We start from the raw sequence: 24,186 nt of genomic DNA on the forward strand, positions 1-24,186 counted from the left end.
GTAACAGTTTTACACCAGCAAAACATACGAAGCCCCTACCGCCCCATCACGTCCCCCTCTCGGACGACACCCGAGGCGACGACTGCAGGGCCGGGCCGGCGCCGCGACCAGCGCTTCCCACCCGGCAACGGCTGCCCCTTGGGGGCTCTGTGGCCCCTCAGAGAAGCGGCGAAGAGCTCGCCCAGCATCCAAGCCACCTCCGCGGCCACCACGGCTTTTCAAGCTGCGCCGGTGGACGGGGAGGCTCTCCGCGGGCGAGGAGGCCGCCGCCGGTGCCGGAGGCGGGCGGCAGGGCCCAGCGCTGCCCTAGGGAGCCGCTGCCGGCGACGGCGCCGCGCATGCGCGCTGCGCAGCGGTGTGGGCGGCTGCGCGTCGGCGGGGAGCGCCGCGTCCAATCAGGGGGCGGGGTGTGTGCGCGGGGGGGCGGGGTGGGGTGGAGGGGGGAGCGGCGGGTGGGTAATGTTGTTGGGAGTCACCTGACCGCTGGCGCCGCAGTCGGGCCGCAGCCTCTGTGGCAGGAGCAGCCGAGCCCGGAGGAGGAGGAGGGAAGAAGCGCTGCCCTCCGACCGACCGACCGACCGGCCCGCTCGCGGGTGAGGGGCCTCGCGCGGCGGAGCGGCTGCAGGCGCTGAGGTGAGCTGAGCTTTACTCACCGGTTCGGCCGTTGCGGGCAGCGGGCGCGCGCGCGCCCCCCGCCCGTCCGGTGCCCGTTGGGCTGAAGCGGGGGGGGGGGGGGGGGGGGGGCGCGGACGATACGGGGAGGACGAGGGCAGCACCATTCGGGCGGGGGAAGGAGGCTGAGGCGCATTCGTGGGGGCGGTGTTAGCCAGCCGGCCCCCTTGCCCTCCTCTCTCTCCACCCCTCCCTCCCCCCCTTTGTGGCCTGTCCCGCCGCGGCGGGGGCCTGCGCTCTCGGACCCCGGGCGAGGGCTGCGGGGGCGGTGCGGTCCGGGGAGAGTCGAGGGGAGAGCCAGGCCGGGGCCGGCCCCATCCTCGGTGCCGTACTTGAGGTATTTCCCCCCTTCCCCCGAGGTCGTGCCCAGCGCTGCCGCGGGGCTGGGCAGTCAGTCAGGCGTTACTCGGCGCCTCGTCCCCGGCGCTTCCGCGGGTGTCCATGTGCTCCGGTGACACAGGCGTGACTCTCCCGCGCCGCCGTCCCTGGCCGTGTGCGAAAGGGGTAGCTCAACCCTGCGGGAAGTGCGGCGGTAAACCCGCTTTGCCTGGGTGAAAGGTGCAACTGGCGTGTTCCGTGTTTTTTCCCCCCCCGTGGGAGCTGGGGGGAGGTTTATTTTAGGCCGTAAACAACGAGACCCAAATCCTGTCTGTCTTGTTCTGTACAGTGAGATACTTGGCATGCTTTGGGGCATGCTGGAAATGTAGCAATGGTAAAAGAATCGTCACCTGCTTTTCTGTCAAGTTATGTTTGCGTTCTCCATTTTGGTATGGCAATATAACAGTAATGCCAAATTCATATACAACTGGGCACTCTAAATGTTTATTGAATTCAAAAAGGACAAAGCAAACGTTCTAGCAGTAAAGGTAAAGTGAAGATACCTACAGTTTCATCATGTGGTAACTTTTGACAGACAGGTTAATTTGAAGCACTTCAGGAAGGCACTTTCAGTGTGTGAAAAACATTTAACTGTAGTAATGGAATAATTGCAATCCAAAACCACTGTAAATTAAGGTTACGCAGCACTCTGAATACTCTAGTAATAGAGTCAGTTCTTCAATCTCAAATACTATGCCACACTGAAGAGGAAACAAAAGCATATTCCTGTCAAATGCAGCGAGTCCAAATTAAAGCAACTACGATATTCCAAATCTTAAGTTCTGGTTTATGAGTTTAACTTTAAAGGTGACTTAAGTGTCATAGTTATTCTTGGATGACTCTACACGTGTGAGTAAGTGTGTGTCTATGTTAGCAAGTAGTGAGGCCCAAAAGTGGCAGATTTGCAGAGAGAAACTGTTGTTGCAGAAAACAGAATATCTACATTGTATGCTTTTCAGAAGGGCTTCCTTTGATCTAACTCTACTGAATCCCTTAGTATTTGGACTTCTTTAGAAGTACTTCTAGAGTATGTTTCCCAGTTTAAATTAGTCTAAAAAAGAACCTACTCTTGTTGTCCTGGTCTGTCTTGTGAACAAAAGCAGTTAGTGGGAAGTTTGCTTCACTAGCACACTCCTGATTCTAACCAGGTGGAGGTTTAACTTCCATCTGCTGTATTTTTGAGTGTTGTATACTCAAAAATGTGCAGGATCTTGGTGTGTTAAATATTTCTTTGTTGTTAATAGGTTCTAAAATCTTTATGCTGAGGATACTTTGAACAGTAATAAACTTATGTTAATAGAAGAATTGTCTAGTATTAAAAAAACCTTACCCCTTACCTGATCATTTGGATCAGGTGGCACTCTCCTTGGGTGTAGAATAGACACGTCTTTGCACATAAGTTGTATGAGTCCCAAATAACTTCCCAGTTTTATAAGATGAGAAGAGGTGTTCATGTAAGTTTCTTCATAGATTTCCTTTTGATCATAGAGATGTCTTTCTCCCTGCATTGGGAGTGCTGGTGTGAGGGGTAGGAGTGGCAGGTCAGTCAAAAAGATTCATGTTTGTGTTTGAGTGCTGGCATTTTAGTTGTCCCTTAGAATTCGACCACTGAAAGTTTCATGGGGGAGGTTTTAGGGGTAGAAAAAAACCTTTGTGGTATTTGTAGCGTAAGTGCTGTTCATGTGTAAGCCTTAGTTAAACCATAGGTAACGTGTTAGTTGATGCAAATGTGGGTAGGAACAAAACCTTAAGTGAGCAAAAAATAGCTGCTGAAACAACCATTAAGTTGTAGGAATTCAGCCTAGTATGACCACAGTGGGCATAATGTATGAGGACCCACCTGCAGCTTTCCCTGCCCCCACTTCCAGTTCAGAGGTTAGCAGTGTGGAGAGGAAAAAAAGTAATAGAAAGGCTCACTTTGCTGTAACAAATTGTAGGCTATATCACAAAAGTAACTCCATCTCCAGCTGTATTTTTCGGTTAAGGCCCTTTTTGGAGTGGAGGGAAGTTTTGGTTTTGTTAAGTAATATGAACGAAATTAGTATTTTGTATAAATGTGAGTTACCAGGTAAGAGTAAGGCTCATCTGACTGGTCAGCTACTGAAGCTTTAAAAAGGAAAGTGTGCTATGGAGGACAAATTGACTTTAGAAGCATTGGTGAAATGCAAATAAATTTGAGTTTAATCATTAGACGTACATTGGACAGTGGAAGAGGTAGCCTAGGCCGTCAGTCACTCAAAATGCCTTTAAATGACAGCCTGTTTCTTAAACAATATTCAATTATTCGTTAGAATCATGTTGAGATAATTTGTTTGTGAATGACTTCATTTGAACTGTCAAGATAATGTTTGTACATGTTTGTTTGGATTCCAGTCTTGGCCCACTGACTAATACTTTGATAAGTAAATAGATAGCATTTGCTATCCCTGTTAACACTTATTTTAAGAGCAGTATTTTATGTGGTACCATCCCCAAAATACTTATTTACAGCTCAGCTAGTAAGGCCACGGCTTTTAACATCGTATGTCAGGTAGGAAATAGTCTACAGTTTCCTGATGGGAAAACTGAAACACAGCTTTATGTGGTTTGGTGGAGGTCTTTAATTAACATTTGAAGTCTGATCTTCTGCATCTTTTTTTTCCTTATTATATAAATATTGCCAGTTCTGATGAACCTGTGCTTTTCAGTTTCCATAGAAATGTTTCTGAAGTTCTTTCTGATTTATGTCTAAATATTTGTAGAGTTTTATTTCACTTTCACAGACTGTGAAGAACAATTGTGGAAAAAGATCGGAGTTAAAAAGCTAATACCAGAAATGAGATTCTGAATATGATTTCCAAAAAGTATTTTCTTTGACTTGCCAATATATTTGCTTCTCAACTCTTTCAGGTTGTTTCTTGTGTCCTTCTAAGTTAGAGTAAGACACATTAGAACCACAGATGGTTAATCTAGTATTCATGATAAATATTTTGACATACATGTGAATGGATTCTGACAGTGATTAAAACAAAATAATTCATGTCGTTTGTTTAACTGTGGCAAGGAGTGGAATATGTAGTATTCCAAATGCAAAGGTATTTGTCCTTTAAGTAAAGGTGAGGGTTGACATTAGATGTTAGTTGTGCACGCTTTACGCTATGCCAGTTTATCCCTTATCCTAAGAGAATATTTTATTATCTAACCTAGTTCTTATTAAAAAAAAAATGTTTCTACTAGTATTTTTTGGGGTGTTATATTTGCGTGGGGGGTTTTTTTTGTTATTAGGTGTTTTGGGTTTGGGTTTTTTTTTGGTTTGGTGTTTTTTTTTTTTTTTTTTAAATGAATCATGCCTTTAGGAAGTCTGTGCATTTGTGTTATCTTCCCATAGTAACTGTTTGAATACCAGCAGAATTGAGAGATTATAAGTGATAGGATTTTGCTGCAAATGAGTCTCCAAAATCCCTTCAGTCAATTTTTTAGCAGTGAAACTAACCAAATCCCACAACATGATTTTTATCCCTGATCCAAAAATTAAACCATTAATGTTGTGTAAAATAATGGCAAACTGCAAAGTAGTAATATTTTTTTCTGGCATTATATGGACTGCTTGATACCATCCTCTGAGGGAAACTATTCAAACCTCTGCTCTGTGGGAAATTTCTATGATTACATAGTATCAACCCTTTGCTTTTTTTCTCTAAAATCCCAGCTTCTGGAGTCTTGACTACTAGGAATCTCAGGTTCCACCCCCACCCTCAGCCCCGAGTTCTTGTAGAGCTTGCAAATATTAAAAAAGTGAGTAGTCAGGCTTAAAACCTGGAAAACAAATTAAGACTCTCAGCGCAGACTTAAAACTTGCCAAACTTCCCGTGATTCTTTTTAATTCTTGCTTGTGACTTGACAAGAGTCCAAATGCTGTGGTAAGAATTATGTTGTAGAAATACAACCTAATAATTCTTTAAAAGTTCATTTGTGTAATTAAGCTGTGAACAATATCATCCAGGTGTTTAGACTAATAAGGAATACAATTTAGAATTTTAATTATGAATGTGCTAATTATCTGAAGATGAGACCTACTTTTTTTGTAGAGGAGAAAGCATTGTTCTGATGAAGCAAAGCTTACTTTTGCTTTTTTTAAGTCACTTTTTTTCTTTTAAAGTCTTTTTGAACTAAAGGTGGAGAAGCAATAAACATGAACACTAAAATGCTTGTTCATTCCTTGTCAGCATAACATGAATCAGCAGCTATTAACTGCTGCAGGCATTCATCTGTAACATAACTTTATTTCCTTAAAAGGAGAGGTAGCTGGGGGCAAGGACATAGATTAAAAAAAACTTCAGAAAGAAGCCCTTGCAGTGTATTTTGAATGAACTGTCTCTTATCCCAACTGACTTGTTTTAGCACTAGTAACTGATAATTGTCCCTCTGTACTTTACATCTGTGAATGACAATTTTTTTTATAGGATAAAGTAAACGTAAATGTCCACCCTAACGGAACTGACAGAGATAAGTGACCTGCTGGAAATTACTCAATAGGTGAATGTAGAAGTCAGAAATAGCACCCAGAGTTTGTTTTCTCCAAGCTATTTTTTGGGCATCTACAATGCCTTTTTTCCAAATGTTCAGGAATTGAAAGTGTTCTGAAAGTACAGATATGTTACAAGCATGGTGATAGCTGAGCAGAGCTTTATTGTCTGCTTGGTGATAAATTAATCTTGCTAGTTTTATTGTGATGGTGATCACAAGTGAAATTGCATCTGGATCTCCCAAGTTCAACCAGCTCAGATAGCAGTGACAGCAAAGTTGTACTGCTGGTTTCTGCAAATACTGAAGGGAAGCTTCTCTCTGTGCTTTCTCTTATTTCAAGAACTTTACCCATGTACAAGTGAGCGTTATTGTGATTATTACAGAGGATTGATATCCAATATGGGATTAGTGATTGGTTGTTCACTAAGTAAATAAAGAGTAAGGAACAGGGTTTTGTTTACTTTTTTAATAAATCGGGTAACTTTGGGGCTGGACTGGCCACTGAAGTGAAATGGCAGATTTACAGGAAATTTATGGTAGCTGAAGGTCACAACCCAACTCCCGCCCCCCATACGTGTAGACTGAGTTGATTGTGACAGCAGAGCCAGGTAATTGATACCTGAGATGAGCTCTTCTTCTTAGGAATATCTGAAATGGATTTATTGACTGATGGAAAATAAGTGAGAGGCTGTTGGTCTTTAAAAGAAAGTACTGACTTGATAGGATAAAACTCCTGTAGCTCATGTATTTTTGCTGGGCTCTTGCTAGCACCGTTGCTGTCTTAGTAGAGCTTAAGACAGGAGAACCACAGCTCAATTTGTGCTGGTTTATTGCCTCACTCGCTATTAAATGTATTACAGGTGATGGTAACAAAGTATGGTCCTGTGTTTTGTTCGACAGCGAGTCTTTCACAGTCAATCATTAGGTTTGGATGCTAGACTCAATTGAGTCCAAATGCCTGTGGGTTCCCATTGTACCTTGGTGACTGTTAGCGGGTTGTCTTTTCCAGGTCCTTAGATGTACTGTCAAGAGTTTAGATTGTAAGTTTAGCAAATCGGCTATGTCTTTCTGAAAGTGCAAGCCTTCTAAGTAGTAAAGGCGTGACCGTTCTTGATTTTCATGGATTTCTGCGCTCTAATTTAGTATTTTTGAGGACAATTGAAACATTCAAACTTGGAATGTTCAAAAAATACTTGGGTAAATGCATACACAAATCATAGGTGTATCATAGTGTAAATAGAAGCAGAAATGACAGTGATTTGCACTCTCAAACTTGTATTTCAGTTTTAAGGGCCATTTTGGTATTCTTTGGCTGTTTGCCTTAAAGAGTCTCAGAGCTTATGGAGCTCATTTCTGTGACTCATTCATTCTTTCTAGTTGTGAATCTCTTCTGACACCACCAGCGGACCTTTCCAGTGTCAGCTGATCTGACATTCAAAACACTGTTTAGTGGTAAAGCATACCCCTTCGTATGTTGAAATCGCACCCTTTTCAGTTTTTGTGGTGTTTGAGTATAAACTAAAGGGCACTAAATTTAATCTTTGTGTTAGCTGTCTTTTGTTGTTCTAAGTTTATTCTATGGTAAAGTTCCTGGCAGCTGTCATAGGCAGGCAGAGACACCTCCAGCTGTTAAGCTGTTATTTTTGTCTTCTTTGTTCAGAAAGAATGATGCAAGTATACAGTAAACCAGCTACAGGCATACAGAATTGGTGTTATCTGACTGTTCTTTTAAGTTACTGAAAAGCCTAATTGTAAACTATATGACATTTGGGGGGATTTTCTGGCATTGATGCAAAATGCAAGATATTCTTTAAATTCTCATTTAAAGTCTAAAGAAGTTCTTGCTATTAATTGACTGCACTGAATAATAGTGTGTCTATTTAGTCAGTTTAGTTGATATTTATGATCCTGTATGTTTGGCAATGATTATTGAAATATTTTGGACAGAACATTTTTGTGTGAGAAGTTCTCTACAGAAAAGCTGGAATTCTCTGTTAGTTGTCCAGTGGGCATCTGGATAAGTGGCAGTGATTTGGGATAATTGCTGCTGATGTTAATATTCAGTGTGCTGATGGGTGGTACAGTTGCTTTATTATTCTAAGGTTTTGAATGTTGTCTTAACATCTGCATCTTATTGCTATTGCATCTGGTTAGCCATATAACTTTCCCCTTTGAATGGGATTTCTGTTTGTTACCAGCTTTTTGCAACCGTGAAGGACTTAATCATTATGGCAAATTGTGAAGTTTCGGCTCAACAACACAAAAAAAGGCTCATATTGAGTTTTCTATGTCAGTATACATACTGTGTGTTTTGCTGTCCTTTGCATAATGGGGAAGATTACTCCTCAGCATTAAATGCTTGAGAAAGTGGTACTGTGTCAAATCCTGACTTTCGGGAGTGGTTTGCTAGGAAGACCTGTTGTAAAAGGCATTTACTGTTTTTTTTTTTTATTTATTTATTAATACTATTTTAGTATATGTGTATATAATATAAAATGTTATGTATTATTTATAGAATACTTTATTTCTATATTTATATATATTATTCAAAAGCATATCTGTCTTTTTTGTGAAATGCAGTACCAAACTTTTCCAGGACTTTGTAATTGTCTGAATTTTCAGACACAAACATCAAGCAGTTCTTTTTCCCTATCATAAATGCATGGAGGTAAGCTGTTTTCTGTGCGTGCTTTTGTCAGCTTCAGTGACAACTTGATACTTCACAGCTTCCTTCACCTCTCACATAACACTTTTCTTGTTGACCACAGGATGTTGAGCACAGACTTAAATGCTGCGGTGGTGCTGTTGAGCATGAAAGTTAATCTACCTTGAGCCAGATTTATATGTGTGTGGACGAGAAATACATCACACTATTATGCGTTTTATGCTGTTAATATGTTGCTACTCTTATGCTATCTATTCCAAGATAATATTGTCTATTACTATTTTCCTTCTGTAACTTAGCAACAACAGTTCCTTATAATTTTACCTGGTCTCAGCCATAATGATTGTCATCTTTGGAATATATACTTTTTTTTAAAGTATCACATGGGGAGACTTTATGGTTTACCTAAACATCTGCATCAAGTGACTCTAAAGCAGACATTGTGGGGGAAGGAAGTAGAGGATCATTTAATGAACTTCTTTTATTCTGCAGTCAACTAGGAGTTAAAGAGCAGTAATTGCTACCAGTTGTAAGCAATGAGCAAACCTGTAGTCTAATTTTAAAGTGCATTACACTCACTATACTTCACATTTACCTCCATGTTAATAACATAAGCTAATGAATAACTTTAAATGCATGAGAAAAATGAGCCTTGGATGAGATCTATTTGACAATGAATCTCGATAGGCATCTTTCTCTGATCTCTCTGCACTGTGTACTTAAACATATGTATATTCCTTTTTAAATGTTGTTGAAGTGCTAATTTTAATTAAGATAATAAGCATTTTATATGTTCTTTACTTTTAATTTAGATATATACATATTTATTTTTAGAGATGTCTAAATTTACTGAAGATATGGTAATTTTACAGGGAACTTAGGCATAATTTTCCTATTGAATTGTATGCTATTAGGGAGGGGAAAAATGGAGTTAACTTCACTTTGATAAGGCAGAATAAGGGTTTATAGCCAGTATTTAGGAGAAAATATTTTTGCCCTTAGGCAAAACATTTTTTGTGTCAAAATCCCTGTCCAATAAAGAACAGAAACTTCATAGTAGCATGCTTGATTGTATTTTCAAAGCAGAACTTGATTCATTCAGCTGCAAGTGTTTCTATGTAGGTTTTATACTAGCATGTGTGTTTATGTACATTCTCTCCTTTTTTTTCTTCCCTCTCCTCTCAAGACTATGAGATTATTAGGTGTGCAGAATTTCAGGTGAGAGGAATTTGAGGAATGCTTTTGTACTGACAGCACTAGTTTTCTTCTCACTAACTAAAAATCCTCAGTTAGTGGCTTTCATGTTGCTGCTTCTTTAATCCTTTCAACCTGCATTGTAAAAATTATTTTAAATTTTGGAAGACCTTTTTGGGTTCTCCTTATTTTTGATGGTAACTGCTGTATCTTGTAGAATATTCTTGCATGTTTTTGTTTCTTAGCATCTTTTGCATTGTCATGTGGTTGTTCATTGACACTGACTTAGTGAACAGTGATTTAAATACACAGTCATCTGCTGACTTTTGAAATACTTTTAGAAGTTATCTGTTCCTGCTTTTAGTTTTCCTTACTTAAGTGTTAATGTTAAAATAAGAATAGTGTGGTAGAATAGGAGTTTTAGTCTGGTTTCCAAGGAAATAATTTGTGTTGTTATTGTTTTTAGTGTCTCTTTTCCTTCTTTTTAGCAACTTGTTGCTGCTTGCATTTCAATTTTCGGGGGGGGGGAATCTGATAGGCAATATTTGTAGAAAATTGTGTGAAATGGACACCTGCACTGGGTGGAAGAAAGCCTAGAAGGGCCTGTCCTTATAGGACAGTTGCAGCATGAGCCTGTAAGTTATAAAGCTTTATTAAAAGCACCATTGAATTGTTTTCTACACAACTTTTCCCCTCTTTGTCTATCTGTAAGTGAAATGAATTTGGAGAATTTCTGAGTGGTCTGGGAGAGTAGTTAAAGTAGAAGAAAAAATAAACAGTTTACAGAAGAGATGTATTCTTTACCTTTGGTACAACAGTAAGTGTTGGTGGTATGTATACAAAGATGTACTTATGGACAAGTGTATTTTGTACTCACACGCCACTGTGGAAAATCTAGTTGGTTGTCATGACAAATATTATCATAAATGTGGTACCATGCCTTTATTACACAACTGGAAAACAGAATTAAGACATTCACAAGTTTGACCTCTGTCAGTACTTCTCTAAAGTGTTACAGCTTTTTATATTTTCTCTTTCCTGTTTGCTTTTTATTTTCACCAGCATTTTCAGTCTTCTGGCTCTTTTCCTTTTGATTTCTCTCTTTATCGTCTATGACAGTAATTAGATTTTACAAAGAAAACTGAGAGAAATTTAGTGTTTGAGTGTGGTGTGTGTGGTGGGGAGTTTTTTTTGTTTGTTTGTTCAGTTGGGTTTTTTAAAGGTTCTTTTAAATTTTTGAAATGCTTAATGAAATGCTGCATTTTATATTTCGGACACCTCAAAACAACTTGCATCCTATTTAAATATAGTGGGGATGTAACTTGGGTGATGAAATCTTCACATTTCACATTAGGAAGTGCAACATTCTGTCAGAGTAAAGTATTAAATTGACTTATGCTGTAATTAAATATTTATTTTCACTTCTTGAGAAACAGAAGGTAATGTTTCAGTGTTGAAACCTAACTTTTTTTTTTTCAGCAACAACATTGGAAGCTCACTATCAGTGCTTCAGGTAGGCTGCACACTGTTTTGCAAGCATGTTGTGTGCCTCGTGGAGGTCAAGTGAAAAGGAAGTTTGACTGTCCTCTGCATACCTATGTCTGTATAAACAAACTACTGTTCCTTTTAGCCTTCCATGCTAGGAAAGTGTAATGAGCTGAATTGGATGTTGGAACTGATTTTATAAGGGAAAACCCGAGAGCAGTATATATGATACATGAGTTGTCTATCTGAGAGATGGGAGAACTTGGGACTTCAAAAGAAGCAAGAAAAAAGAACCTTTAAAAGTCTGTGTGTAACTATACATACTCTCCCTCATGAGATTTGCCTAGATGTTCACCCCAAAAATGTCTTTAACACTTCCCTGTGCTCCCCACCACCCAGGATTTAGTCTTCCATTTTGTCCTCTGTTCCTTTTTGGGGTTGTGTGTTTGGTAGTGTGTGTGGTTGGTTTTTTGTTTGTTTTGTTTTGTTTTTTTTTTCTGTGTTGTGTGTGGGTGTTGGTTTTCTGTTGTTTTTTTAGACCTTCTGGTAACAAGTAGAGAGTCACGCTTTGTTAAACTGCACGTGCTGTAATGTCTGAGGAATATGGTAAGTTAAGGATATAGAGTAAACAAATTAGGAATACATTATTTATATTGCACTGCTTACTTTTCATAAGCTATTATAAGAATAGAACTTCATGAATAACTGTTTCACAGGGAATCATTTCATAATTCCTGTTTAAACTGATTGGAAATTAAATATTTCCCAAGTAAACGAATCTCTGTAGTCTTGTCATTAGGTACATGAAAACATTTGAACTGTTTTCTTGCTTCCAAAAATAAGCCCTCTAAGGTTAACAACGTGTGGTATAGCTATTACTTAATGGGGAAAAACTCCGATTTGTGTAACTTCTTTTTTTTTCCTCAAACTTTTATTTGCACAAAACAAAACCTTGTATATTTAAGCAAATGTCCCAAACCAGACTTACTTTCTTTATTTTTGCCAAGTTATGATCTGTACCTTTTGTTAGTAAAGTTGACTGAAGTTGAGCATACAGTGTTCCATGGAGTGGGAAGGGCAGATGATGCTGGTGCTCTGCACTTTACCGGCGTCCAGACTGGTACTGTGCTACTACTGCTACTGGATATGTAGGTCTTTCTTCTCTTTTTCTGTTCAAAAGGTCACAAAAAAGGACTGTATGCCATGAAAATAACTTGAGTAGTGAGTAACCAGGAGCGTAGCTTGCAGAGTGGTTGTTTTTTTCCCCATGGTGTTTAAAAATGGCCATGCCCTCCTCTCTCCCCATGTTGTGAAAGTTTCCCATATTTGAAAATGGAAGATTTGCATGGGCTACAGTTTTATTGTTGTTCGGAACTGACATATCATAACAACCTCTGTTGAGCAATATAACGATTGGTTAGTCCTGTGTCAGCTGAAGTGAGTCTCAGCAACTGTGTTTGGTTACAATAACTCTTGGGTAGAATAGTCCAGTGTAATCGAAATGCTTGGTTTAAGGTAACAGTTTTCCTAGTAATATCATATCTTCCGTGCAGGACAGTTAAAATCTGATTATGTGGTTTCTTGATTGAGCTTTAGATGGGAGGACGCTGCTTATTAGGCTGCTCTCTTTTTTTTTTTTTTTTTTTTTTTTTAACTGGAAAAAAGGCTCAATCCAAAGAAGCAGAAATACAGTGTAAAGATCAGACTCGAAAATGCTGTTAAACTTTGCACAGTCTCAGAGGGCTGACTTCTCTCTAGCTATTTTTTTTTTTTTTTCCAAATACTAGGAGTTCAGGAATAGCTTCAGAACAGTTATATGAGAGCTTATTTCAAGGTTTTAAATGTCATATGACTTTTACTGTTGTTTATTATCCAATAAATACTGTTATTTCAGAACTTTGATGTTCTTTTACAAAAAGGATTCCACTGCCAGGTGGTCTGAATCATAGTGTTCCATGAGGAAAGCAAACTTCTAACAAGCGTGACAAATCAAATAGCGATGAGCAGGAGAGGGGGGAAAGCTGCAGTAGGGAATTATGGCAGGTGGAAAATAGAACTAAACTGTTTTAAAAACAAAACAAAGCACCAACCTACTAGAGAGAAAATGAGTATTTTACCAATGCCTGATTGGTTTAGCAGGCAAATTATTTTTGAAAGAAGATAGGACAGAAATATTTTAGTCTGTACTGGGTGAATCAGTAAACAGAAGTAGCTTACATAGTATTTTGGTGAATTTTGGCTTAATGCATCTGGTTTTATTTCTTTTTACATTGTCATAGTATTGGAGTCAGAATATATAAATATAAATATATAAATATATAAATATATAAATATATAAATAATTTTCAGGTATTATGGTAAAGTTATGACTCTTAATCACTTGCTGTGGAAAAATCTGTTCTTTATCACTGAAGTCACATGAAAAATTGTTCCCTTTTTTGGTCTGAGACAACTAAAGCAATATTTTAAGATGTACATGTTAAGGTTTGGGTACTTAGATGCTCATAAACATGTGTTTATGTATTAACATGTATGAAATGTTGAGTATTAATCATAGTCTTAAAAAGAATTAGAACAGGCAGTGTATGTTTAACAGTTTGCTTATTATGTTCTAGTATCAGTAGGTTCCTGTTGGATATGACTTTCACATGTACAACTTGTTTTTTTTCTTCCTCCAGATTTGAAGAGAAGCATGCTTTCCACTGAGACTTACACTACCATCTGTGATACATAATGTCTCTAAGTGAGAAGAATAGTGTGGTTTTTGCATATGAATCTTCAGTACACAGTACCAATGTACTTCTCAGCCTTGATGATCAGAGAAAGCAAGATATTCTTTGTGATGTTACTATTTTAGTGGAAGATCAGCGATTTCGGGCTCACAAAGCTGTGCTTGCAGCTTGCAGCAGTTACTTCCTTTCAAGAATTGTGGGCCAGGTGGATACTGATCTTATCATCACTTTACCGGAAGAGGTGAGCGTCACTCCCTTCTGTATTTTACCTGCCAGTGATTCTAATCTGTTTTGTTCAATTCTGTTTGAACGGAGAAGTTAAGGTAAGGGCTTTAAGAACTGAAGGGAAGAAATTTCGAAGTTGTAAAGCTGCCCTTGGTTGAGGTAAAGGCTAGACAGAGTGTGTATCACAGACTGAAAATAAGTGAATGCAGTCTTGGGGAATGCATAGGGGAAATCTTTTCAATTAAGTATCTGTTAACTTAAAAATTGAGCACTTGTTTCAAAGCATGTAAGTTTGTCAAAAAACAGGCCTTAAATGTTAAAAAGGTGTTGTAGAACTAGTCCTCCTATATGAAAAGAGAATACTCTTGGAATAATAAACAAATTAAAGCTTAAAATGTTAATACTTTTAAATCAATATCATTAAGATTTGGTTTCGTGTGTCTGAGTAATACAACTGTGCTTGTATTCCTTGCTTGCTGCTTACTGTTGTTAACAATTTTCTTCTGCTCAGATCTCCATTCTTTTTACGCACTGATCATTAGCAGCTTGATTTTTTTTTTTTCTGTGTTTTGTTTTATTACTTTTGAGACTAAGAAAATATACTGAAATTACTTGTTTTATTTTTTACCCTTAAATACCTATTCTTAATTCAGATTTGAATTTAAAGGCATTCAGTGGGAATGAGCCAAACCTGACATCCATAGGAAAGATAATTATTACATTTCCGGAGTGTGTAAGACACTTAACAAAATATCAACTGGAATCTTTAAGTTATAAGAGGGATGAAGCAAGTGACTGGATTTTTTATACAAAATGCTGTGCTTGTAGATGAAAAGTGAAGAGCCTCAAAGTGCTCTGATTGTGCCCAATGGTAGCAGTAGTCTGAAGAGTTGGTTGTTAAATAATCAATGGCTTTCTGAGAGGTAGTTTATGGTAATTAGCTTTGAGGGTGGGAAATAACTTGCAAATTGTCGACAACTCAACTGGAATCATTAAAGTTGGAGGAAAGGTGCGCATCAGTGAATTTTTAGTGACATTGTAGGTTATGTTTTAGACTTGTTCACGTACAAGACCTGAATTGAGTGTTAACACAGAGATGATGTATTCAGAAAGCCCATACTTCAGTAAAGTAGCTACCTCACTGGCTTTGTAACATACTGAGAGCACAAAAATTCTCTATTACCAAAATCTTTCAGATTTTATAGAAAATAGAAAACTAAAAGGGATCAGGTGGTCTCTTTAAAGATCTTCAGTGGTCTTTGCTATTCTCTATTGATCAATGAACTTGTAACAAAACTACATTACGGCATAATACCACTATGTCACTTTTACTCAACCTTTTTACTGTGTCTGTGTTCATTTCTTCTTTTTTTGTTGTTGTTTTTGTTAGTGGCTTAATATGCTGATAGCCTGAACGTGTCTCAGATTAAAAGAAAAGTAATGATGGGAGCTGATGTAGAAGGGAAGTTAGGTGCTGGGGGACACAAAGTCATGATTTGGTGTAAAAGAGGGAAATCGGTGGTGTGCAAAACTTCTGATGTTGAAAGAATTTTGCTTTGGGATGATGGAAAAAAAAATATGATATTGGAAGAACAGGAAATGTATGTCAAAGTTGGAGAGGGGCAAAATAGCCTCTGGTGCAAAGCAACAATGTTCCAATAACCCCGTGAAATAAACCTGAGTTAGGAGAGACCAGAGTTTGTAAAGAAAATGGAGAAACATAATAATTCTGATATTTACTACAATGTATACTTAAGAGGAGTTTTAATACAATTTAGTATTACTGATGCAAGAACTGAGTCTACTGAAGCAACAATCAAAAATGCTAACAGTGAATTTCATCTTTTAATCATTTGTTCTGATCACTTGGTAAAAGCATTTTAAGACTCAGCAACTTGAGCTTCTCTTCTGGGAACTGCTAAATATTTTGAAATGAGTCAGTTTATGAAGCTGCAAACGCTGATCACGTGGTTTGACATGTGATTATTTTTTTATTACTATTTTTTTTATTATTTTTTAACCTCTTTAATTTTAAACTCCAAATACTTTGAATAATTAAAGACACCAGCCCACTGAGATAGCAAAATATTTTTGGAATTAAAGTACTCTATACATATTATATTGTGAAGGCTAACTACTGACATCGTGGTGTAGGTTTTGTGTTGTTTTGCTACTGATGATTTTATTCTGAGTTAAACTTTCAGCCCAAATACAAATTAAATAAATGTCTACTGCAAGAGTTGCTTTTCTGGGTCAGTCAGACCAAGAGTCTTTCTAGTGTTCCATCTTGTTTGAGGATAGTCAGCTAGAAATGTGTAAGAGAAAGTGAAAGGAGTACAGAGTGGTTTTTTCCACTCTTGATCCTTCCAATTTTTCAGCAATAAGTGTTTCTACCTTACATAGAACATACAGTTTTGAAATACCATTGTGTTTGTTTCATTCAGTTTCATGTATGAATGTCACTTGTTTGTAAACCCACTTTAATGATTTATTGAATATACTAAGTTTGAAGACTTCTTGCCAGGTTATGAATAAACTGTCTTCTGTACTCCCCTTCCCCACATAATTAAGGATGAATTAATGTGGTGGTGTAATCAGTAGTCTTACCTCTAGGTCATATTTCAAACTGTATTTTAGGAATTCTTTAGGTCATAAGAGTTTTACAGACAGTTTTGCTGAACTGTCTCTGTGCAGATCTCTTAAACTTCCTTTTGTGTGTTTGTGTTCTTTTTAGTGATTGTTTTGTTGGTGTTTTTTTTTTTTAAAGAAACAAAACAAATCCTCAACTGATTCCTAAATTAAATTGCATGTGTAGTTAAGTATCTTGCTGGCAGAAGAATTCAGTATAGTTAATGCATTAATATCACACTTTATTCAGCATAAAGTCCTGTTCATTTCAATAAAGGAGGGGAGAATAATGTGGGTTTGAGTTTGGGCAGTAGTAATGGACATATTGTTTTATCCTTCACTTGCAGAGAAAGGCTACAGGAAGTGTCATGTAATTTGTAATATGGTGATCTGTTTACAGCTTTCTGCCTGATTCCTTAGTAATTTTTTCATGTGTGGAAGATGATCTTGTTCAGTTTGTAACGGTAAAGTTTTTGTTTATCTCTGGATTCCCTGTTAGGCAACTGTTCTGCGGTAAAAACTGAGATGACAATGATTGAAATATTCAATTAAAACTACCTACTCCAGAGAGGCGTTAAACTGAGAATAATTGGTTTTGGTGTAGTTTTGGGGTACAATTATTTTCATCTGGAAGGAAGGAAGAAAGGCCACCTACTGGTGGCTATAGTAATAAATAATCATGTGTGATCAAATTCCATTTATTTTTTTTTTTCAAACTTTGTCAATGATGCATAAGACTGAGCAAGTAACAGTAAGTGCTTTTTAAAGCAACAATTAAATACCAGCAGCATTTTGATCTTATTCTAGAGCAATTAATGTACAACTTTGGTTCGAAAGATACCTTTGTAAAGTTGGGATCCAGTTACTGGTTTTCAGTGTACAGCAGTATTTTTCACTTGTTAGTACTGTATTGTCAGAACATTTTAATAAGATATTGATCACAGTAAAGAAGATAATTGCCACAAAGTATAGGATAAAATTGTGTCAGGAGATTTGTTTCAGAATGAGTGTGGCCAGGTTCCCTCTGTGGAGCAATCTACTACTTTTGTCTTGTATTCTGTCCTGTTGGTATGGTTTGCTCACAGGTAAAATTGGTTTATGTGTTTCTCTGTTTAAACCAATTTGGGTCATACTAATATTTTTTTCTCTCTCTTTTTTTTTTTTCTTAATAGGTAACACTTAAAGGATTTAGTCCTTTGCTTCAGTTTGCATACACAGCTAAGCTTATTTTAAATAAAGACAATGTGTCTGAAGTTTGCAAATGTGCTGAATTTTTGGGTGTACACAACATTGAAGAGTCTTGCTTTCAGTTTCTCAAATTCAAATTTTTGGACTTTAAATTGGATCAGCAGGAATGTCCTAGGAAGAAATGTTGTACACGCCGTTGTCAGAAAACAAACCCTAGCAACGTGGATGATGGAGACTTAGAAATAGATGATGAAGCAGAAGAACTTTTAGAAAAGGAATATATTCAAACTCCTGACCCAAAGCTCTGTAAAGATGAAGAAAATGCTAAATCAACACCCGCTCTCCAGGATAATGCCAATCAAACATGTGAGCCTGTACATTTAGAAAGGGGTAGTGTTTCCAGCTTATCTTCCCAATGCCCAAAATACAGGAAATTCCAGAAAGCTTTTGGAAATGACAAAGTTCATGCTTCAGAGTCCATTTCCAGTATAAAAGACATTCAGGTGCCACCAATCGCAACTTTTCTTGAGAAGGAAATATCTGATAATGATAGTATACAAAAAGCTCAGGAGAGTGTACCTATGCAGCTGGTCTCAAAATGTGAAGAGACTCAGGTAAAAATGGAAGAAGGGGAGGAAGGCATTGAGAAAAAGGAAGAGTCAAAGAGAGATTCTGTGACTCAGAATGTGTCGTGTCCTGTGGAGAAAATGGACCTTGCTGCTTTCCCCCAAAACTCTGCTGCACCTCATGGACTCAATTCTGTGTCTTTTTTACATACTTGTGAGCAATATGGTAACTTGAACTTCAGTAGTATGCAAAATAACACAGTCTTAGCTGAAAAAACTGTATCAGGTACTGGAGTTGGGAATGACAAAATTGAAAGTCAGGATGACACACCTTCAAAGGTTGATTTGTGCACGAGAGAAGCCACTAGCGTTATATCAGCTGGTGATCGAAGCAGTGTGGAGAGAGAGGTAGCAGAACATCTAGCAAAAGGGTTCTGGAGTGATATTTACAGCACAGAAGCCTGTCAAATACATTTACCACCTGCAGTTCCGAAAGAGCGCTTGGAGCCAGTATATTCGGGGAAAAAATCAGAGTGTCCATGGCTGGGTATCAGGATCAGTGAAAGCCCTGAACCTTGCGCTCAACGGACTTTTACAACATTGAATTCTGTCAACTGCCCCTTTATAAGCAACCTTAGTACTGAGGGGTGCTCCAACAGCTCTGAAATAAGCAGTGGAGATTATGTTCAGGGACAGCAACAAGAACAGTGTCCCTATAATTATGTGATAAGTTTGGGAGAGGATTCGGAAACTGACACTGAGGGAGACAGTGAATCCTGTTCAGCAAGAGAACAAGAATGTGAGGTAAGAACATGCTGGTGTATCCTTTGCTTCCCTGTCTCTTCAGGCCCTATTCAAAAACCTAATTCTGAGTCTCTTGTTTGTCTTTTTTTTTTGTGGTTGCTGGTTTTAAAAACCTGGGAAATGAAACTTTAACCATTCAAAAATTTGTTTGGAAGATATTTATTTGGTAATTCAGGGAGATTTATCAAGTATTTTTTGGTAGGATATTGAAGTGGTAGATTCTTGGGTATTAGATCTCTTCAGATATTTTTCTGAAACAACTTTTATCAGAAAAGGTGTGTGCCCCAAGGCATGGGAGTTCTTTTTCAGAATTTTTTTCTGTCTGATTTAGCTGAATGTAAGAAAACTCCAAACTTCTTGGAACCTTTGTTTTATAGAAACTTAAGTTTTCTTAGTTTTATTCTGAGTAGTGGGGAGAAGGTGGGAGAGAAATTATACTTCAGATTTACTGGGAAATTAAGTTAAGTTTTCAAGCTGGCTTCAGTAGCTGTGTATTTAAGACTGTTTTAATAGTATCACCTTCTCTAAAACTGAGGTTATATTTGTTCCTCCAACTGCAGAAATTATTTGGCACTTCTTTCCTTTATGTCATTGCTTTGGTAGTGTTTTAGGTAGATGCCATACATAAGTAGTCTAATCCCAAAAGCATTCCCTATATACGTAGAATGATTTCTGTCACAGTTCTTAGAATTGTAGAATTACAATGTGACTCTGTGTATGATGGATCATTTAATGTCATGAAAATTCCGTTGTTTTTAAAGCACTAGTGTTTTTCTTTTCAAGATGCAGTGCCTTACTGAGACTTAAAATAAGGGGAAGCTACCATCAATATAGAAAGTTGGCAGGCCAAACAAAAGGCCAGAATTTATTAAATACGTTCCTTGTCTTTATATTACAAAGACGTAGATGGCATCATTGCCGAGGGCAATTTGTCACCAGTGGTAACCAAACACAGAAAGGGTATTTCTATTTGCTTTTTAAACTAAATTCAGATCTTTGGCCACAGCAAGGTAACATGTTCTGCTACTTTATATACTCAAATGTAAGGATTAAAATAAAGTGTCTTTAGTTGGATACTTCTTAAAATGTGGCAGTTATTTTGTAAAGGTGAAGGTTTTTTCCAGTATTAATCAGGACTTCGTGATCTATGTACGTTTCAAGCTCCTGCAGCTCAAGTGTACAGACACTAGCAAGAGCCTGGTTCTCTCTCTTCTCCAGCATTAAGAATTACAAGACAAATATTGTAACTTCTATATTTTAAATAAGTGCCTGTTTCAGATTAACTTTTCCTGCAGAAAACTGTAGGTATAAAAATGTATGCAGGATACAGTCTTAATAGCAGGTATGGGGAAACTTTAGACTGTATTAGTGGTTCTTGACACCTGTTTTGTGTATCACCTAGCCATAACTTATTTTCCTACAGAGTTTTACCTAATTATTTACTGGATAGATTTTATCCTACTCTGACTCTGCTTTTGAGGATCTAATGTAAATGTGCAAAGTACTCAGTTATTTTGCCTGTGCTTGAACTCATCTAGTTGAAACGGCTGGGTTTTATCTACCTCACCTGGTGACTACATTAACTTGCTCTTGTCTCTGAGATTTAGGAAGAAAGAAGGGTTATGTAGTAATGAATCCTTAAAATGGAAACTTGTATTGGCCTGTTGGTGTTCGTGTGGGTCAGTTTCACCTTTTGATTTACAACTGTCTTGCATTCTAGGTAAAACTGCCATTTAATGCACAAAGGATTATCTCACTTTCCAGAAATGACTTCCAGTCATTTCTGAAAATGCATAAATTAACTCCTGAACAATTGGACTGTATTCATGATATCCGAAGACGAAGTAAAAACAGAATTGCAGCACAGCGATGTCGTAAGAGAAAACTTGACTGCATACAAAATCTTGAATCTGAAATTGAAAAACTGGTATGTACAAATATTCATTACTGTTCACTTGAATCTTTCTCTAAACATCTTCACTGGATGTCTGGCAGTAGTTTGTGAGGTGGCTTACTACTTTTTCCACTCAAGCTTAGAAAACTTTTATCAGTCTTAGGTGACTTCTTGATGGCAGGTCTAGATTTTTTTGTGCTTTACTGTAAAGTACACACTTTTTTTTTTTACTTGAATGGAAACAAGTCCACAGAAGGAAAAGTGCATCACATCATAGTTTTTGGTGAATGGTGTTTTTGAAGCCCCTCAGAATTAAACATTGAGCTTAATCGCTCAGAATGATTCCCAAACCATCATCCCACTCTACTTTTTCTACCTATTTCTCCTTTCTTGCTTTTTGCTCTTGATCTTCAGCTCGTGGTATTGCTCATGATCAAGTTTACAGTTATGCAGTGGTTAATTGTGTAAGTATTTTTCTTGTAACATATCAACATGGGCTGGTGAACTGTTTCCTGAGTCTTGAATCTTAAAAATGAGACCTTTGCAGAAAAGCGGAAGATGCAGCAGAACTCAGGAAGCTGCTTGCCTTTTGAGCTGTTGTATCAAGATTGTAGCTGAGGAATTAATGCATCCAGATTTCTCTGTTAATATAATTTGTCCTTCTTAAAAGGCAATAAAAAACATAAACATGTAATTAAGAGAAATGTGGATAATCTGAAGTTCTCCTGTCAGGAAAATGTGAACGGCTTTTTTCTGGCCTTTTGTTTCTGACCCTCTCAGTTTCATAGTTGATCATACCATATGCACTAAGTAGTTCATTTGTTTAGGGTTACTGTACTCTTAATTCTTGTTTATGGAGCATTTTAGACTGTGTTTATGTACATGAATTTGGTATTTGCATCAGCTAGAAACATAAGCAGTTGTGTTGTACCTTTTTCCTTATGACTTCAGAGTGAAAAGGAATATAAAATTAGAGCAAAGTGCCATGGGCTAGAAACTTACTTTCCTGCAGTGGTCTGTCATCTCTTACTACATGCACTTCTTCTTCAGCATCAGAGATAGACTTTGAAGGAAGGCCTGCAGTGCCATACAACCCTGTTGAGTTGACAGAGCAAGTCATTCAGTGTGCTGAATGAAGCAGATGCTCTGAGAGGGAGGGAAATCAGGTGATCGTGTTAGTAACAGTTACATTATTCTCACTAAAGAGAGAAGTTGCATTTCTGACAGTTCAGACCTTTCTGCCTGTTTTTGTTGTCATATTGTCATTGCTGTTTGTTATGTAAGTTTGTCAATATTGCATAACACTTGGGGAGAAAACAATTAGAGATTCATCTGCAAGATTAGACCTGTAGTTGATTAAGTGACTGATAATCATACTATAATATCCTTTCTTCTGTGGATCTGTGCTAGAACAGACTGAGTGTCTGCTGTTTGACAGATACCACTGTGCAAGGTCTAAACAGTAAATGTTGAGAACTGTGAGTTGAGGTCTGAGTTATGAATCATACTCTAGGCACAAACATGTTCCAGTCGCTTATTTTTTCCCAACTGTGCAGGTAAGTTTCTTTCCTGAAGAGACTTTGTTTGGAGCTGTTGAGCAGGTCTGACAGCAACTGATGTTATGCACCATCAAACTTGTGTAAGTTGTGCACAAATATAGAAACTTTAAGATCTGTTTAGGCATAATTTCCAGGTGGGTGGAAGAAAAGAGACATCTGTAAAAGCACATGGTGTGGTACATCCAGGTTGCTTCAAGCATGATGACTCCTGCCTTATTCCTGCTTCTCTGGGTCAGTCATGTGTCTCAAACCTGTTAGTCTTTTGATCCTTCTCATGGTATCCTCTGTAATGTGGCCTTGAGAGAGGATAATGTGGTGTAGCTGTAGTTTGAAAACTCTTGACAAGTAGATATTACTCTCTACTGTAGCCTGTTTGGAAATATTAATTTGGTTAAATTCCTCATCCTGGCTTCTAGTATGTGCAGCATGTTGTCTTAAATTAATTTCTATTTGTTCTTGTTTACCAGATTTTTTGTTCTCTCAGATTAAAAGATAGTATTTGTGGTATGTTTCTAGAGAAAGTGCTATATCTGGAACAGACTAACCCCCTGCATGAGTAGAGGCTGGAGACTGACTGGTTAGGGAGTAGTGCTGCTGAAAAGGACCTTTGGGGTCTGGGCAGATAGCAAGCTGAGCATGGGTCAGCAGCATGTCTAGGCTGGGGAAAAAAAAAAAATACAGCCCTGGGCTGTATTAACAGAGGCACAGCCAGTGGTTTGAGGACAGTGATTGTACTCCTATACTCAGCACAGGTAAGACTGGATCTTTTTGCCAGTTTTGACCCCTCCCAGTGCCAGAAGTACATTGACAAACTGAAGCAAGGTTAGGAGAAGGCACCAGGATGGCCAGGCCTGGAGTACTTCTCCTGTGGTGAGAAGCAGAGGAAACAGGGCTTCTACTTGGGGAAGAGGTGGCTGTGGGGAGACCTAAAAGCCACTGGCCCATATCTATGGGGAAGTCCTCAAGATCATGTAGCCATTGGGCATGGAACATTTTCGGCTTCCCAGGGGGTAGTACTTCATAGCAGGGGAAGAAGAGACATTGTCATAAATTAAAATGGGAAGTTTCAACTGGATGTAAGGAAACACTTTTTTTCCAGTGGAGACTGGCAGCCAGTGGAGCAGGTTACCCAGAGAGGTTGTGCATGGTCTGTCCTTGGAGGTTTTCATGACATGGCTGAGCAAAGCCCTTAACAGCATGATCTTACCCCGAGTTGACTTTGTTTTGCACAGGAGGTTGGACTAAAGATATCCTGAGGTACCTCCCCACCCAAGTGATTCTGTAAAATTGAAAGTCCTATGTTAAGCTCCACTTATATTGAAGAAAAATGCTGTTTGGTACTGAATCTGTTATCTGGGAGAATTAAGTTTGGTCATTTCTCTCGATCTTCTATACTGATAATGTTGCTTTTGACCCCCATATAGCCTTTGCTTATTGATCTTTCAGGTGAATCTATGTGTTCTTTAGTAGTGTTCCATAGCTGAGAATACATGCTACTCAAGGAGTTGTTGCCTTGTTGGAAACAGCTCTTTAAGACCACCTGTGTGTATTCAGATTCCTTGTACTTTCTCACTTCAAAGCTTCAAAATGAGGGTATTTGTGTAAAGGACAACTGACCTCAAGAAGCACTACTGCCCTGGAGATTCTGTAGCTCAGGAGAAGGATGTGTCAGTGAGTGACATACTATAAG

General features: G+C 38.3%; 1 protein-coding gene across 1 annotated transcript in view; it reads left to right on the forward strand.

Moving 5' to 3' along the window:
* The first annotated feature begins 486 nt into the window (after positions 1–486).
* The window catches only part of BACH1 (BTB domain and CNC homolog 1), a 29,052-nt gene continuing 5,352 nt past the window's right edge, over positions 487–24,186 (forward strand). The window contains exons 1-4 of the mRNA XM_082490154.1: positions 487–633; positions 13,579–13,873; positions 17,658–19,043; positions 20,764–20,970. Coding sequence (XP_082346280.1) covers positions 13,634–13,873; positions 17,658–19,043; positions 20,764–20,970 — 1,833 coding nt within the window. The 5' untranslated portion in view covers positions 487–633; positions 13,579–13,633. The remainder of the gene's footprint in view (positions 634–13,578; positions 13,874–17,657; positions 19,044–20,763; positions 20,971–24,186) is intronic.

Source organism: Vanellus vanellus, assembly GCF_965231255.1.
Source record: "Vanellus vanellus genome assembly, chromosome: 1".
Taxonomy (NCBI): Eukaryota; Metazoa; Chordata; class Aves; order Charadriiformes; family Charadriidae; genus Vanellus; species Vanellus vanellus.